The sequence below is a fragment of the Thermobia domestica genome, chromosome 16 (assembly GCF_964235325.1).
Source record: "Thermobia domestica chromosome 16, izTheDome1.hap1.1, whole genome shotgun sequence".
Taxonomy (NCBI): domain Eukaryota; kingdom Metazoa; phylum Arthropoda; class Insecta; order Zygentoma; family Lepismatidae; genus Thermobia; species Thermobia domestica.
Genome location: NC_137469.1, coordinates 65,740,531 through 65,756,134, shown reverse-complemented (window position 1 = coordinate 65,756,134; position 15,604 = coordinate 65,740,531). Strand labels below are relative to the sequence as shown.

The 15,604-nt window shown below is 37.5% G+C and overlaps 1 protein-coding gene across 1 annotated transcript in view; it reads left to right on the top strand.

Moving 5' to 3' along the window:
• The window catches only part of LOC145673124 (protein KRI1 homolog), a 43,538-nt gene extending 36,244 nt beyond the window's left edge, over positions 1–7,294 (top strand). The window contains exon 12 of the mRNA XM_081742509.1: positions 2,266–7,294. Coding sequence (XP_081598635.1) covers positions 2,266–2,857 — 592 coding nt within the window. The 3' untranslated portion in view covers positions 2,858–7,294. The remainder of the gene's footprint in view (positions 1–2,265) is intronic.
• Positions 7,295–15,604: the final 8,310 nt, after the last annotated feature.

Here is a 15,604-nt window from a genome sequence, read left to right as displayed (position 1 = left end):
TTTGTTTTAAATTAATATAGCTATTTGGTATTCATATTTGGTGAACGTCACTGAAGATCCTAGGATGACTCGATCTACATTTGTTAGTTTGTCTGCCTTTACCACACAGTGTTCAACTTTCGGTCTTTTAAATTTTCAGGATACAAACCAGAGACACACTAAATTTTCTGTTTAGATTTTGGCAGCATACTAACGTAAAATTATAAAATGGCGCGCTTTTTTTAAAAATAGCTGATATCCACTGGCGAAAATCCCGGGGGGATGATGGGAACATACCCCCTACAATCTTGGAACTGTCCCCCTCAATAATCCGATTGGAAATGTGTCTTTTAGGAAGAAATGTGATGATTTATGTCCAACTGTCACAAAGGAAAGTGAGATGAAATTGACACCTCCCAGAATAAGCCTCAAATCTGACCGTCTCCCAGTGTTGAAGACAACTCTGATCCCCTACCCATGTTGTCCCGGAGTCCCACAAAGGGGACAAAATAGACGATATTATTATTGTTTTACAACTTTAAAGTCAGACTGGCAACATTGAAAACTGTTTACAGGAAATGATCATATTTGGATCATCCCTTGTAAACAGTTTTCAATTTTGCCAGTCTGATTTTAAAGTTGTAAAGCAATAATAATATCGTCGTATTTTATGTCCCCTGTGGAGGACGCCGGGACCGACATGGGTAATCCTCCTCAGCATTGTTTTTCGCCCTCGTAAATATTTTGTACATCGCATATATATATATATATATATATAGGGTGGTAGGTAACTCCACCGACAAACTTTGGGAGGCGATTCCTTATATGAAATCAAAGAAAAAAGTTGTAATAAACATGGGATGAAAAACGTCTCCTTTCAGAGTTATGAGTCGCCGAAAATTCACGTTTCGAAACGCTCTGTCTTAGAAACTACACGACCGATCCCAAGCAGTTTAAGGAATTACAAAGGATCCTTTAAGTACTAATGGCGCGTTCGTTTCGCCGATAACGGAGGATGTTAAAACATGGATATTTAGATAGATCGCATACTAGTTCCTGTGTAATTCCTTAAACCGCTTGGGATAGGTCCTATAGTTTCTAAGGCAGAGCTTTCGAAACATGATTTTTCGACTTTTCGGCGGTTCATAACTTTGAAAGGAGACGTTTCTCGACCTATGTTTATCAGAACTTTTATCTTTCGTTTCATATAAGGAATCATCTCCCAAAGTTTGTCGGTGGAGTTACCTACCACCATGTATATACACCGTCTTACCCGTCCCCCCAATGTTGAAGACAAATTTCCGCCGCTGCTGATATCCACGCTACAAAGCGCAACTTTAGGTCTTTCAAGTTAAAATTTTCAAAGTAGAAGCACGAGAGACTAAATTAGCTGTACATATTTTGGCGGCCTAAAGTTTCAAGATGGCGGCCATTTTTTAAAATAGCGGGTATCCATGCTACAATGTGCAATTTTCGGACTTTTAAAGTTGATATTTTGAGGGTAGAAGCACAAGACATTCTAAATTTGCTGTATAGATTTTTTCGGAAATCCAATATAAAATTTCAAAATGGCGGCAATTTTTTCAAAACAACAGTGAATAGAAAGTTGTTGCAAGTTCTGACAACGACACACATGAAATGTAAATCATATTTTAATATTTTTACCCCAAAGAGATTGAAATATTTCGAAAAAACCCAATTAAACCCGAAAATACCCGAAAAAACCCACATGGGCCCAGGTGGGTTGGGTTTTTTCAAAAATACCCGGGTTTTTTCAAACCCTGATTATAAGTATCATATCTTTTATGTAGAAATAGACTTTCTTTAGATGTACTGAGAAAGAAATAACGATTGTCTCGAATCCGTTCACAGATTTTAGTAATTATAATTGAAAGCACCTCGTTTCTCATTCTCTTGTCTTGAAGAGATAATTTCCTTTCTTTTGTGAGACACACAGAGATTTCCTCTCTTTTGCTTGTAGCCTTCGCTGGCAATATCACTTATTCACCCATGCTGATAACAGTGTTTGCCATCCCGACGGGAGCTCATGGGGTTCGAATCCCACGTTAAAATGTAGGCCTATGTCTCATATAGCCCCACTGCTGAAAGGAACGCTAGATTGAAACTGTCTTCTTGAATGGATATCTGCCAAGCTTCCAAAAGTTCCTTCCCTCTTCTGTGGTTCTTCTCCACCGCCATTTAGTCATCTCCTCAAAATGTGTTCTTCCTTCCTCTTAAAACATATTGCAGGTACAGAAATAATCATACTGCTTTCTTGTCTTGTAGAAATTCAGAAGAAGCACTTTTGGAGGAACAAGAACAGAAAAGGAAAAAAGCAAAGAAGAGGAAAAGAAAGCATACAGAGAATGAAAGCGTAGGAGCCTTGACAAGTGCTCAGCAGCAAGAAAATAATGAACATTCAGTTGAAGGGAATGATGAAACATTTCCAACACATACAGAAAACCAAACGGCAACTTCATCAGGCGAAAGTCCAGCGAAAAAGAAGAAGAAGAAGAAATTGAAGCAAGATAGTGTAGTAAGTGAAAGTGATATCAATGGCGAGTGTTTAAATGTGAACAGGGAATCCAACGTAAAGAATGAACTCCATGTGTCAGACTCTAAACCGGTTAAAAAGAAGAAGAAAAAACATAAGAAACTTTCACATAATGAATCAAACAATTACACAGAAAACGTGAAAAATAACCAGTTTATCAAGAGGAAAGACGGTAGTTCTAATTTCAATTCCAAGAAGACACAGGAAAGCAAAAATAATCGGAATAAAAGCGAACCCGATTTGTCTGAGGAAAGACTTAAAGCGTATGGTATTAACCCAAAGAAATTTAAAAACAAGTTAAAATACAAAAATTCAAATAGGTAACTTCCTAAGTTTAAAGAATTAGTATGGTTGGTTACAACAGATTCTACTTTATAAAATTATTTCTCAGAATTTTTTATCCGTCTAATTCTCAGTCTTCCAAATTTGACTTGAGCGGCGCATTGAAGGATACGAAGAAATAATGCAATAACTGGAAATGCGATTACTCTTTTCGTTTACTGCTTTTTCTGAGTACTTTTGTATTTGATTGCCAAGCAGTTCAGCAAAACGTATTGAATATTTGTATAGTATATCTCGAACTGATTTGCTTTGTTCCGTTTCGAACCTGTGATTTGTGTTTTTATCAGAGTTGGCATCGTCTCGGAACCTTATAACACGTACTTGGGTATATGTCCCTTAATTTCATGATTTTCATAGATGTTAATCAGAAATTAAAGACTTAGTAGATTTCAGTGTGAATCAGGACTACAAAACTAATCTTTCTGCGGCTGTTTATGAGCACTTATTTCTCCACTCTCTTGGGTTCCTAGCTGACCTAGTGGTTAATGCTCATGCCTTTGATACACCAGTTGTCGAATTCAATTCGTGGTGGGAAAACGTCAAACGCACTACAGTGATTGAAAAAAATGAAATGAAATCTTTGAGTTTAACGTTCCACGTTTATGCCCTTTAAGCTGAGAGACGATGATTAAAGCAAGTGAATGATTATGGTAGAATTGGTGGAATGAGGAAGTGGTAAGAAGTGGGAGTACCCCGAGAAATCCCACGGTCACGATGTTGTCCACCACAAACTTACTGGGCCGGGGATCGAACCAGGGACCCCTCTACCACTGAGTCACCGTGTTTCCCTTCCCTGCAGTGGTTGAGATCCCACTTTAAACTGTAGGTCTCGCCCTATATTTTGCCTCATTACTGAGAAAGTGCATAAATACCAATCAATAAATCTTATAATCTTTCCGTAGAGTTGCCAGATTGAACCAAAGATAAACCGAAGGCAAGCCAAGACTAGCTGCATTTGTGTGATTGGAAGCAACAAATTTAATACTGAAGATTTATGTATTTCAAATAGTTATAACCAATATTACTAAATACTAACACTACTACCAATACTATTAACCAAACATACACTATAATAAACTAAATGAAAATAACACAAAACATTAATGATCAAGAAGCCTACCTCTTTTTATATTTTTATTTTATTTATTTAATTCCTCGCTGCGTATAGAAGAGTCTTATTTTCAAGGACCATTTTGAAGAAATTTTGAGAGATTCTCTGCAGTTCAACTGTACACAAATTCTGGCCATTATAAAATCCGTTAACATACTGTGTCTGTTATTTAACCATGAAGATTTCCATTATAGTAAACACCTGTTCGAAATGTATATTACTGACTGGTATACCATAACTTTATTGTACTATTTTCAGCAAGTTTAGTACATTCGCTTTCTCGAAAAACGAACTTTTAATATTTTACAATAGTTACCTCAAAACAGAAAACTCATTAAAACTCATTGTACAGCTCATTTCCATCGTAACTAATTTTAAGTATGAAATCATTAAATGAAAATAGCGTTGGAAACACTCGATAATACAAGCACAACAATAAAGAAGAATTTAAACCTAGCTTTACGTTGTTATAAAAATTTAATTCTTGTAAATAATTAACAACATGTATTATAAGGTATAAATTAATAATTACGGGTAATTTGATGAAAAGTTTTACGTCCCATGTTTATGCTGTGTAGACCAAAGGGGACGGTGATAATGAGAAATGAATTAACAAAGTGAGAGGAAACGCCAAAACTCCAGAAAATCCAGCACGTAGTGTTCGTTTACCACAAAGCCCACTTGATGCGAGCTGGGATCGAACTAGGGACTCCATGCACTAGAGATGAACGCTCTTCTATTGAATCACCGCGGACAGGTAATTTAATATTCAAGCTCGTAGACTGTATTTCAAACCCGGGCAGCCCTACATCCCCGTAGCTTCATAGCTAAATATTTCATTTTCGATGTTGTAATCACAGGTCAAGATTCGCAAAGAGTCTTTTTGCTTAATTTAAATTGGCTTGTAAATACAACAACAACAGGGAATATCTGAAATAAAACGAACTATATTGGAACCATAGAAAAAGGACACAAAGATGACAACAATAACCAATATATTCAATATTGGTTGCGACCACGTCGAAGACCATATCAAAAGGAGTGCCAGTAGATATTAATTCTTATACAGTATATATACCTGAAAAAAAAAATGAAATTGGATACTAATTGTTTAAAAGTGCACTTTGCACATAACGTAATTTTATGGCGGAGTGATTAGTATTGTAAAGCTCTCATAATAGTTAGTTGTTCAAAAATACGTCGTAAAATTGCTTTACTTTATATAGAAATTAAATTGTCCACTGATATTGAAGTTACAAGCGTGTGAAGATTTTACTGCATAATATGTTTTTAAACCTTTACGTTCCTTGAAAATGCGTTCTCGTTTATGTATCCGAAATATTGGCAACCATTTCAGGTTCTAGGAATACAAAAAAGATTAGTATTCATTTTATCTTCGTCTTTCATCGATTATACGCGCCCTTTGGCATTGGGGGCCAGGGTTTGATTCCTGGTGGGAGCTCATGTTGTTCAAATTTTACGTTAAGGTGTAGGTTCACGTTTCATATAGTCTCGCTGCTGAAAGGAACGCTAGAATCAAATCAAAAATCTTTCCTCTATTATCGCTTAGCGAGCCTTCTCTTACAAACAACTTTCCTGTTGACTAATTTCCATGACTCACCTGATTCTGACATCGATGACCAAGAACAAGGACGAAAGTGGTGGCCAGGCCATGTCAACGTAGCAGTTGGACGCGATATAAAAAGCAGCTACGAAGACAAGATGAAAAATTCTCGGCGCAGGAGTGACAGATTGTGATTTTAAGTAAGTGATGTGCTTCCTTTTGCACTATACCTTTTTAGGTAAATGCACTTTGTCCAATGTCTTTTCAGTGTGTAGGTTCCGTCCTTGAATTGTGATTCTGAAAAGTCTGCGAAATACCCATCTATGGCTACCGTGGACTCAAAACGTTTTCTAGCCACAAATTTCTTTAGATGTGGGGATAGGTGGAAATCAGAGGGTAGCAAGTGTGGTGAATAGGGTGGATGTTCCAAAGAATTCGTACATCAGATCCATGAGCTTCCTGGATGCCAAAGCACCTTGGTGGACAGGTGCATTTTCTCGATGAAAGATTATTCTTTTCGTTCGTATTTTTTTCATCCACTTAACCTAGAAGACTTAGATAGTATATGCTAGTTATTATTGTACGCTTTGCAAGGTAATCAATAAAAAGAATCCCTTTTGCATCGTAAAAAAACATTACCTATAATCTTTCTGGAAACTTTTTTGGTCACCTGTTTTCACACACTACTTTGATTACGTTTTGGTTTTGGCGTATAGACAGTATGCCCACGTCTCATCCACAGTAACAAATTTACGTACAAAATCAGTTGCCCAGACATTGTTGAAAAATTAGTTTTCGCATTTGTTTTTGTTCAGCATTCAACAGATGTGGGACCCATCTTTCACAACGCTTTCTCATATTTAATTCTTCATGTAAAATGTACCATACTCTTTTCTTTCTGATATGCCTATAGGGTCAGCTATTTCATACATCTTTAATCGCCGATCGTCCAGTACCAAGTATAGCTACGCTTAAATTCAGCCGCCCATTCCTTAACTGTTGAAAATGGAGGAGTAGATTCGTACCTTCATCAACTTTGGATGAATTTCTTTAGTGATAAACTGTCCAAAATAATTTTATGACGGCTCGATCTTTCGGTATATCCATTTTAACGAAACACACACGTTTACTTTCAAAAGCCATGTAAACAAAACCATTTGGTATATCAAGGTTGACACTTGACGTATAAATTATATTCACGCCATCCCTGTACACCGGGAACTTTTTTACCTTGCCGTCATAGGACACCGAACTTAATTATCTCAGATTGGGATCAGAACTTATACTGGTGCTGTCTGCACATCTTGGTTTGGGGCTAGAATTTAACCTGGCATTCTCCGATTACAACCGGTTCCTGTTGGAGATATAACAAGTTAGTTGGACTCACTTAGTTGGATAGTCCTGTACGAGCTGTAGCGTCAGAAATTTTAGTTTGAATTGTCATCTAAGAACTAGAACTTTTGTAACCAGCTTTACGGATTCTGCTTCATATTATCTGAAGTTCAAATCTGCAGGAATGGTGTGTGCCAATATCTGGATGGAAACTATGTCTTATAAAGAGAGAAAATAGAGTCGAAACATAATATTAATTTGTATAGTTTACTAAGGTAGTGTTTATTTTTATTGTTATTTGGACATATGTAAATAGTGTAAAATATTTGACCGGTGTTTTTTTATGGATTTTGTATAAAATTAATACTGTGCTTTGAAGTAATAAATAAATAAATATACTTGTTTTAAATAATTGGAAATGACTTCTTTTTCATCCTTCTCAACGTTCTACAGAACTTATCCTCTCTGGACTTAATTTACCATTGAGGTAGACTCTGGCTTGCTTAGTATACATGTGAAATATTTCCCAGTGCAGGGTTTTTGTTCATAATTATGGGCCACCAAAGTTGAAATGAAAATTTTACTATTTTCCGTTAAGAATTAAAGGAAAATACATGGGACTCAATGAAAAATATGTTTTTTTTTCTGCAATCGGGAAAGTTATTAGCAGTTATTCTAATGTAAGTACTATAACTTTAAATATATTCTCGAAATCACTCAAGGTGAAATTAGATTGAATATATATAATATCATAGAAACATCATAAGTAAGTAGAAACCTTTAATTATAAACTTTCCTCATTATTCAACTGCACCCACTTCATAAAGAAACCAAATAATAAGCAAAGGATACAGATTAATATCTTGTTGATAGATCTTTAGCATGAAGCAAAGTCTTAACCCATTGGTGCTTGGAATTAATGAGCCCTGATTTTGGCCTGGGATCTTTAGCCATTCTTCACGCAAATATCGTAGCTGTTCTCCAGGAAAAGCTGTTTTTTTGGATGGCGTGATCTAGAGTAGCCCAGATATGTTTAATTGGGTTCATATCCGGAGATTGACAGCTGGCAGATGTTGAATGCCATTTTGTGTTTGCCAGCTTTGGGTGTTTTTGGCAGTATACCAAGGGGGGCGATCTTGCCTTTGGAAGCAACTCAGTGAAGAATATTGGCAGACCTCGCTGCAAAATGTCAATGTATCAACCGCTGTTGAGCGTGCCAACCCATTCCTGGAATTCGGAACTTCACAGCTCCAAATTGGTCTCCACACCATCAGTGGAAACTCTTCATCTTTGACCATTGATTGTAAGTGGTCCAAGTGGAATTTTTGAAAGGGTTGTGTCCAGATCAGAGATGGGCACCCTCACTCATTTTTGTTCTCAAGAGGGCCGCCCTCACCCTCATTTTGGTAGATGAGGAGGTTGTGAGAAAGTCGACTGAGGGTGAGGGTGAGTGAGGGTTAGCAAAAATGACCATCTTTGGTCCAGACCCATATGTGTCCGCTGTTTAAAAATGGGTATATATAGACTCGTCAGAGAAAATTATCTCACATTAAGAAACCAACATTGTGCGAAGCAAGGGTTTACGTTTTCAACTCTCCTACGATAGCTTATTTGATGCAGATATCTGACAGCTGTAATCCGGGTTACATTATGGTATTGCCACGTCTACAGCCTTCCACTTGAGATTTTGTTCCACACACCTTTTGGTATCAGTCCTCAACTGGGCTTGTGTTTGACCTGGTCGGGCAATGTGGACTCACACTTTCCGTTCGAAGTCTTTTAAACTGAAGAATAACCAGATTGATGGTAAACAATGGAATCTGAAGGATTCGGGAAACTTGTCTTTGTCTTATTGTCCCAGTAACCGACCACTTACAGATTGTTCAACTCTTGGGTCTCAGCATCCTTATTTCTTTTGTGAAATCTATCCATACCTGGAATAACAAACAAATTACAACCATTAATGACCTTCAAATCATTACATTTCATTATACAACAAGGTATATATCAAAAGTGTCTTAAGCCGAACTGGGACCCGGGGCAAGTGAAATTAATTGAGATCAGGTTGTGAAAGCAATTTGAGCGCACGTGCTGCTACAGGCATTTGCTGCAATTCTTATTTTCCTTTACCACTCAATGCGTGGAAAACAGTAGGCGGGAATTAATTTTGTGTATTTTTTTCTTATTTATTTCTGTATTTTTATGGAGCTTACGTGCACTATGATCTGTATAAATGACTATTCAGTATGTATTGTTAAATAAGGTAAGTGATATTTCCAACTACCATACTGCAATTTTGCTTGCTTTTGCGGTAACATTCAGAATGAAACCTTTTGTGCTTTGGTAGCTACAAAAGTTCCAATTATATCCTCAAAATCCGAAGACAGTGCTATTTCTTGCTCAATGGAAAGAACAGACAGATTTGTAAGTCTTCCTTGCCTATTATTGGAAAACGAGGGCGATTTTATCAGCTTCGTTTTATTAAATCTTGCACATAATGCGACCGTTTTAGACGGTGTAATCAAAATTTGAAGTACAGTAGTCAAACTTGTATATTCTTCAAGCTCTATGAAAGGTATTTATTGGAAAGGTACTTAAAATTCATCATCATATTGCTTCTTTCCCCCCGCTTCTTTTCATTCTTTCATTAGGAAATGAGACACAACAGAAACAAAACACTGTTTGCTTCTGTGAGGAGTAACATAACTAAGTTCTGGAAATCTTTTGTCGATTTGACATTTCTGTTCCAAACCAGTTTTTCGAAAGGAAACGCCCTCAACTATTTTATAAAAACTTGCAGTTCTCATGGACCGATCTCAAGTATTAATTTCAGAAATCGATAACTTTCAGCATGCAATATCATGAAATGCAACATCAGAATGTGTTGGCTCCTGCGAGCTTCTCGGCAAGTCGATTTTTTTTTTCAGGACGTAATTATCCGCAGTTGCAGACGACCTCATCTCTATTGGTGATTACTTTTGTTTGTACTCTTTTTCATAATTTAGAGACATCATGTCATCATCCGTCGTCACATGATGAACTCGTCATAGGCGAAGGCTCATCCTTGATCTAACTTTCTCAATCAGAAGGTACCGGGAGAGACTTCATTTCGATTGTGCAGTCAAAAGTTCCTCATTTGCATCTCCTCCAGGCATGCATCATTATCTACCTATGTCACATTCTATTCTCTACTCTTTTCTTCTGCTGCATATATGACTGTCTTGCTCCAACAGATTGAATCTCCAGACATCACTTCTACTGTCTATGCTCTCCAACTGAGTATTAGCGTGATGGGAATATATATATATACTTAGATCGCAAATATTTTTAGATCTTATTCAGAAATCTAAAATGAATAAAGCAAAGCAATGAAATCAAATGAATATATGTTTGAAAAGAAGGCGTGCATCTTCAGGTATTTCAGTCGAGATATCTCCCAGTTCTTCCAGCGCATTAATATTCTAGTCCAGTTGACTAGCCCAGCTATTGCTTTTAGACTAGATCGAGTATCACTTTCGCGTTTCAGACCATTCCTTACGTACTTTCGAAGAACATGTCACCAATGAGTAGATACAAGATTGAGTCATAAGTTTTACAATATTTACATACCCCAAACAGCAGACGCGTGGATACACTATGACCGACCGTAAGTTCGAAGTGAAACTTGTCCAAGAGTAGTGTGGCAAGCGGGCTATTTGATATGGAGGACGCCACTATGTCAGCCAGTATTCAGTGACAGCGACGATGAATGCTGAGCAACATCCGATACATGAACTATAATTCTTATGAGTTCAAGCTCGGGCATAACGCTGTTGTGCAACTCAGAACATTTAGCATGCAGAAAAGGAAAATGCAGTGAACCACCACCCGTTAGTTCCAGAAATTTCATGCAAGTTGTAAAAATGTCGAAGGTGAGCCCAAGGGCACCAGATTTTGACGTCATACGATACACCACTGAAAAAAAATCCATCCACCAGCACACGACGATTGTCAAAGCAACGCACCATGTCCCAGTCCACTGTAATGTGTCACTATCACGAACTCGAAAAAAGCATTAGGAGCTGCTACATGAGTTGACCCCAGCTCAGGCCCAGACGAGAGTGGATGTGTGTCGACAAATATCATAAAATCCGTACGATGTGCATTTCCTGAAACAGATTTTCACACGCGACGAAAAGTGGTCATTTTTTCGAAATCCGAATGTGCAAAAACAGTGGTTGAGCAAAGGCCAACTTGCAGAACCAGTCGTCAAACAGGACCGTTTCGAGGATGAAGTGATCCGTGTATGATGGAACTACGAGCGATTAATTTACTTCGAATTCCTTCCTAACGGTCACACCATCAATGCTGTACTTTATTCCGAACAATTGGAGCGACAGTACGACAAAAATATCCTGCATTGGTAAACCGTAAGCTCTCCCTGTTACAAAAGGATAACGCAAAACTACACTCGCCTGGAAAAAGGCAACAAAAATTTAGGAACTTGATGGCATCTAACTGATGCTACAGCTCACAGATGACGAGAAGAACCCTAGCAGAAGTAGTGTGACATAGGTATGGGCTCGCCCACTTTTCGCACGAGGGTTTCAAATGACACCACGGAATAGCACACGGATAACTACCCTGAGTAGCAGACGACATCTAAGTATAGACCACACCTCAAAAACCGAAAATGGACTTGACCGTGTCGTTCACCTTTCCCCGCTTCCCCTGTTTTAGGGTTCTTCTCGTCATCTATGAGCTGTACACTTAACGTACAATGCTGACCATGCCCATTCGGGTTATAGCTGTTTCGGTGCATGGCGCACTTCCTGAAATCACAATACTTCACCAACCAGTAGAAAATGGACATAGCAGTGACTGATTGCTTTGCCTCCAAGAACAAAACGTGGAATCGAGAAACTGGTAGGAAGGTGGTTACAAATAGTCCAACACGAGGGGATATACTGTAAACGTTATCCTGCTTTTATTGTAGTGTAATATATATATACAGTGGCGGATCCAAGGGGAGGGCTATAGGGGCTATAGCCCCCCTTCCCCCTCTTGACGCTCAGGTATACACAGGATAAAATGGGCTTCAATCCTGCTTTACACTGGATAAAATGGCAAAATATGGTTTAGCCCCTCCCTTGATCATATCCTGGATCCGCCCCTATATATATATATATATATATATATATATATATATATATATATATATATATATATATATATATATATATAAGGTATATGACTTTTTTCAAATTGAAAAGCCTGGGGTGGCAAACAATGAACATTTGGCTGCAAACCTCAAAGATGTATTTGATTTTGTTTAATTGTAAAAAAAGCTCCCGCACCTACATTGATGCTGTTTTAGCATTAAAAGAAAATTCGTCTACTTACAAAGTCTGCATTTGGCACTGAATATTCTATACAGTGAATTAGTAAAATGGTTTTAAATTTGTGAATTACTGTTAATGAACTTGCTGTTGAGATATTTGTCACTTTTGCAAGTGTTGTGATCCTCTTGCGTCATTTTCACAGCTCGCTCGGCAACCATATTTGAGCGAGGCATATCCAGCATAGAACGTTCTTTTACCAAGTGAGCGGAAAAACACTTTAAAGCTTTAGGACACTTTAGGTCGGATATAGCAGCATGCAATTCATTGTATGTGCCCTCTGTAAAGTGCTGAATTGAAAACCATACCTTTGTCCACCTAGTTGCGATGAAGTCGCAAGTACGTTGTAGCTGATCTCTCCATTTTGGAAGGAGAAAAAAGGCAACCATGCATAGATTGCACGTGAATTCCACTTAGCATTGTTGAGGGAAGGTAGCTTCTGCCAGTTCAACTGAGGCCAATTGTTCTCCATGCGGTAGAAATTATATCCTTCACAAAGTTCAAATAAAAACCGGAAATCATTTCTCTATCCTGAGTTTTCACGTGGTGGTACCTTTCTTGTGCCAGAATAGTTTTCTTGTAAATCCTCATACCCAGCCAAAACATCTTCAATGAATTGATAGTTGAAGCTGGATGAGCGTGATTTTATTGGGAATACTGAATCCATCCAGTGACGCAGAACCAGGTCAAGAATATGGTGCTGACATCCTATAAACTGAGGCTCATCGAAATCCATTTGTTTAAAATGTCTTTGGAGTCTAACAACACTACTTGTGTGCCCTATATTCAATGCTGTGATGTCAGAAATGATCATTTTAATACTCCTCCATGCATTATACTCATCCAACAAGGCTTTCAGTAAGATATACGTAGATGTTCTCGGCGGATCTGCTTTCACAAACCAAAACTCCAAGGCGAAGACTTCTTTCACAATTCTGCACTTGATAATCTTTTATTCCTATTCTCGTCCCATCAAAATGCAAGCAGAATTCCTGTTCACCAAAAATTTCTTTAAACCGGTTCTTCATTGTTTCAGCTTCCTTGATCACTCGACGCAAAATCCCCGATTGTGAAGGTGTGGGTACATTTATTGCTTCCTCAGCCAAGTTCTGAAGAACTTCCGCTGCTTTTCTTGTACCTAGGTAGACAGAGACAGTTTTGACACGAGTTTGACTGCAAATTTTGTTGCTTGATACTTACGTTTCATAAGGGAAGGCTCTTCTGAAAATTCAGTGTCATTGCTGACCTCACCTTCTTCAGTATCACTGATACTCAAATGTTGCACTTGGCTTGTAGACGAACCAATTGAGCTACTTCGCCTTTTTGAGGGATGGATCATGATATAGAGGCAATTGTCTCTGTTGTGTATCCGACTCGGCCAGCAGATTCATGTTGTTTTCTATACAATTCTTTGTCTTCACTGCAAAGCCAGTTTCCTTTTTCTTTTGTAATATCGAAGACACTAGTGAGAGATTTTTCAAATACCTCATTCCTCCTTTTTTCTATATTTTACCAACAACTGTATCAGCTTGGCAACTTTTGCTGAAATTTGCTGCATAGTAAGCAAAGGAAAATTCAGCTTCTCCCAAAGTCTACACAGTTCTTAAGAGATTATCTGTATTCTATCCGACTTCCTTTTCAGTTCATCGTACAACCCCAAATATCTACCGACTATGTCTCTGTTTGTAAGTATTTTACACATTTCACTCATGTATGTTTTCATTTCTTGTATGCTGAGACGGCGTTTTCTACATGTTATTAAATTCTGTGTCCACTTTTTCCCAGCTGATTCAACTGCTGATTTTGATATTTTGGTTTTGAATGACAATTTTTAAAATGAAAATAGAAGAGATCGCAATTAGAAAGACAACTGAGGGAAGCACTGTTGCAAATACGTATAAAAGCAAAGAATACTAAAGTATTATCAGCGGCAAATCAACCTACCAGGCTCGTAACACCAATAAAACTGATTTGCAAAAGTGCTTAATGTGCATAGTATAAATTAAAATTTGGAAAATAACTTGTATCTATGTAGCTTACTTATAACATACAACAAAACACAATGTGTTATTTACATAGGAATCTTTGAATTTCTGTGCGCCTGATGAGTTAATGTGCAGACAAAGATCTCTACATTTTGATTGTAAAAATACGATAAATAGATTACATTACCACAATTTATATTATAGTAATGTCTATTAAACCTTTCCTTGATGCCAGACTTCTTTTCATTATCATGTTTTGCAAATCAAAAATTCTTATCATATATCGTTTTTTTTTTCCCTTACCTCGCATATGACAATACATTAGGTGCGGGGCGTTTTTCCAACCTCGAACGAAAATAACGCCAGAGAAGTAACGTATAGGCAAAAGTTCCTTAAATACATCAGGAAAATTAAAATCTTGTAAAAAGTTAAAAAATCATATCCCTATATATATATATATATATATATATATATATATATATATATATATATATATATATATATATATATATATATATAGATAGATAGATAGATAGATAGATTGTGTACCAGGATATTGCAAGACTTGCAACTCATTGTTGTATAGAATGGCTATGCCCGTCTGTCTGTCGAGGTATCAGAGCGAAAGTGGTTCGTACGTACATACGTTAAATAGGAAGATTATAGTCGCAGCACTTTGGCTATTACACTATTATTGGCCCACAGTTGAGAAATTGTACTAAATGGCGCGGCCATAAGCCCGAATTCTCCTGCACTAAACGACAGATTGCTACAAAATGAATAAATTGAAGATAATAAATACGTTGTTCTCATGTCCACACTATAAAATTGAATATTTAAAAAAATGAAGCTAAAATATTACTTAACTAATATAAATAAAATAAAGAGTTTGTTTGTATGGCTGTGTGCGGGCTGGGGACCAGACAAGTGGACCGAGAATTACCAAATTTTGGTCACGGGCACCTTGGTTCAGGCCGCAGACCAAGATAAAGTTTTTTTTTTTCAAAATTCTAACCAGGGGGTCTCAGGGGGCGTTTACCGGGACATGTAAAAATAATCCAAAATGACCGATATTAGTATCAAATCCATAGTTTTCGCGGTCGCTGAGATCAATGGTGAAACTCCGATCGTATTATCTTCCAAATTCACCCCATTCGGCTGCAGGCCGGGTGTCACTTGCGGGAGGGGGATACCGAGACATGTAAAAATAATCCAAAATGACCTATATTACTATCAAATCCTGGTTTTCACGGTCGCTGAGATGAATTGTGATACTCCAACAGGCGTTGACTTCCAAATCCCCCATCGGCTGGAGGCCAGAGACTTTTTTTTTAAAAAAAATCGAACCAGGGGGTCTCA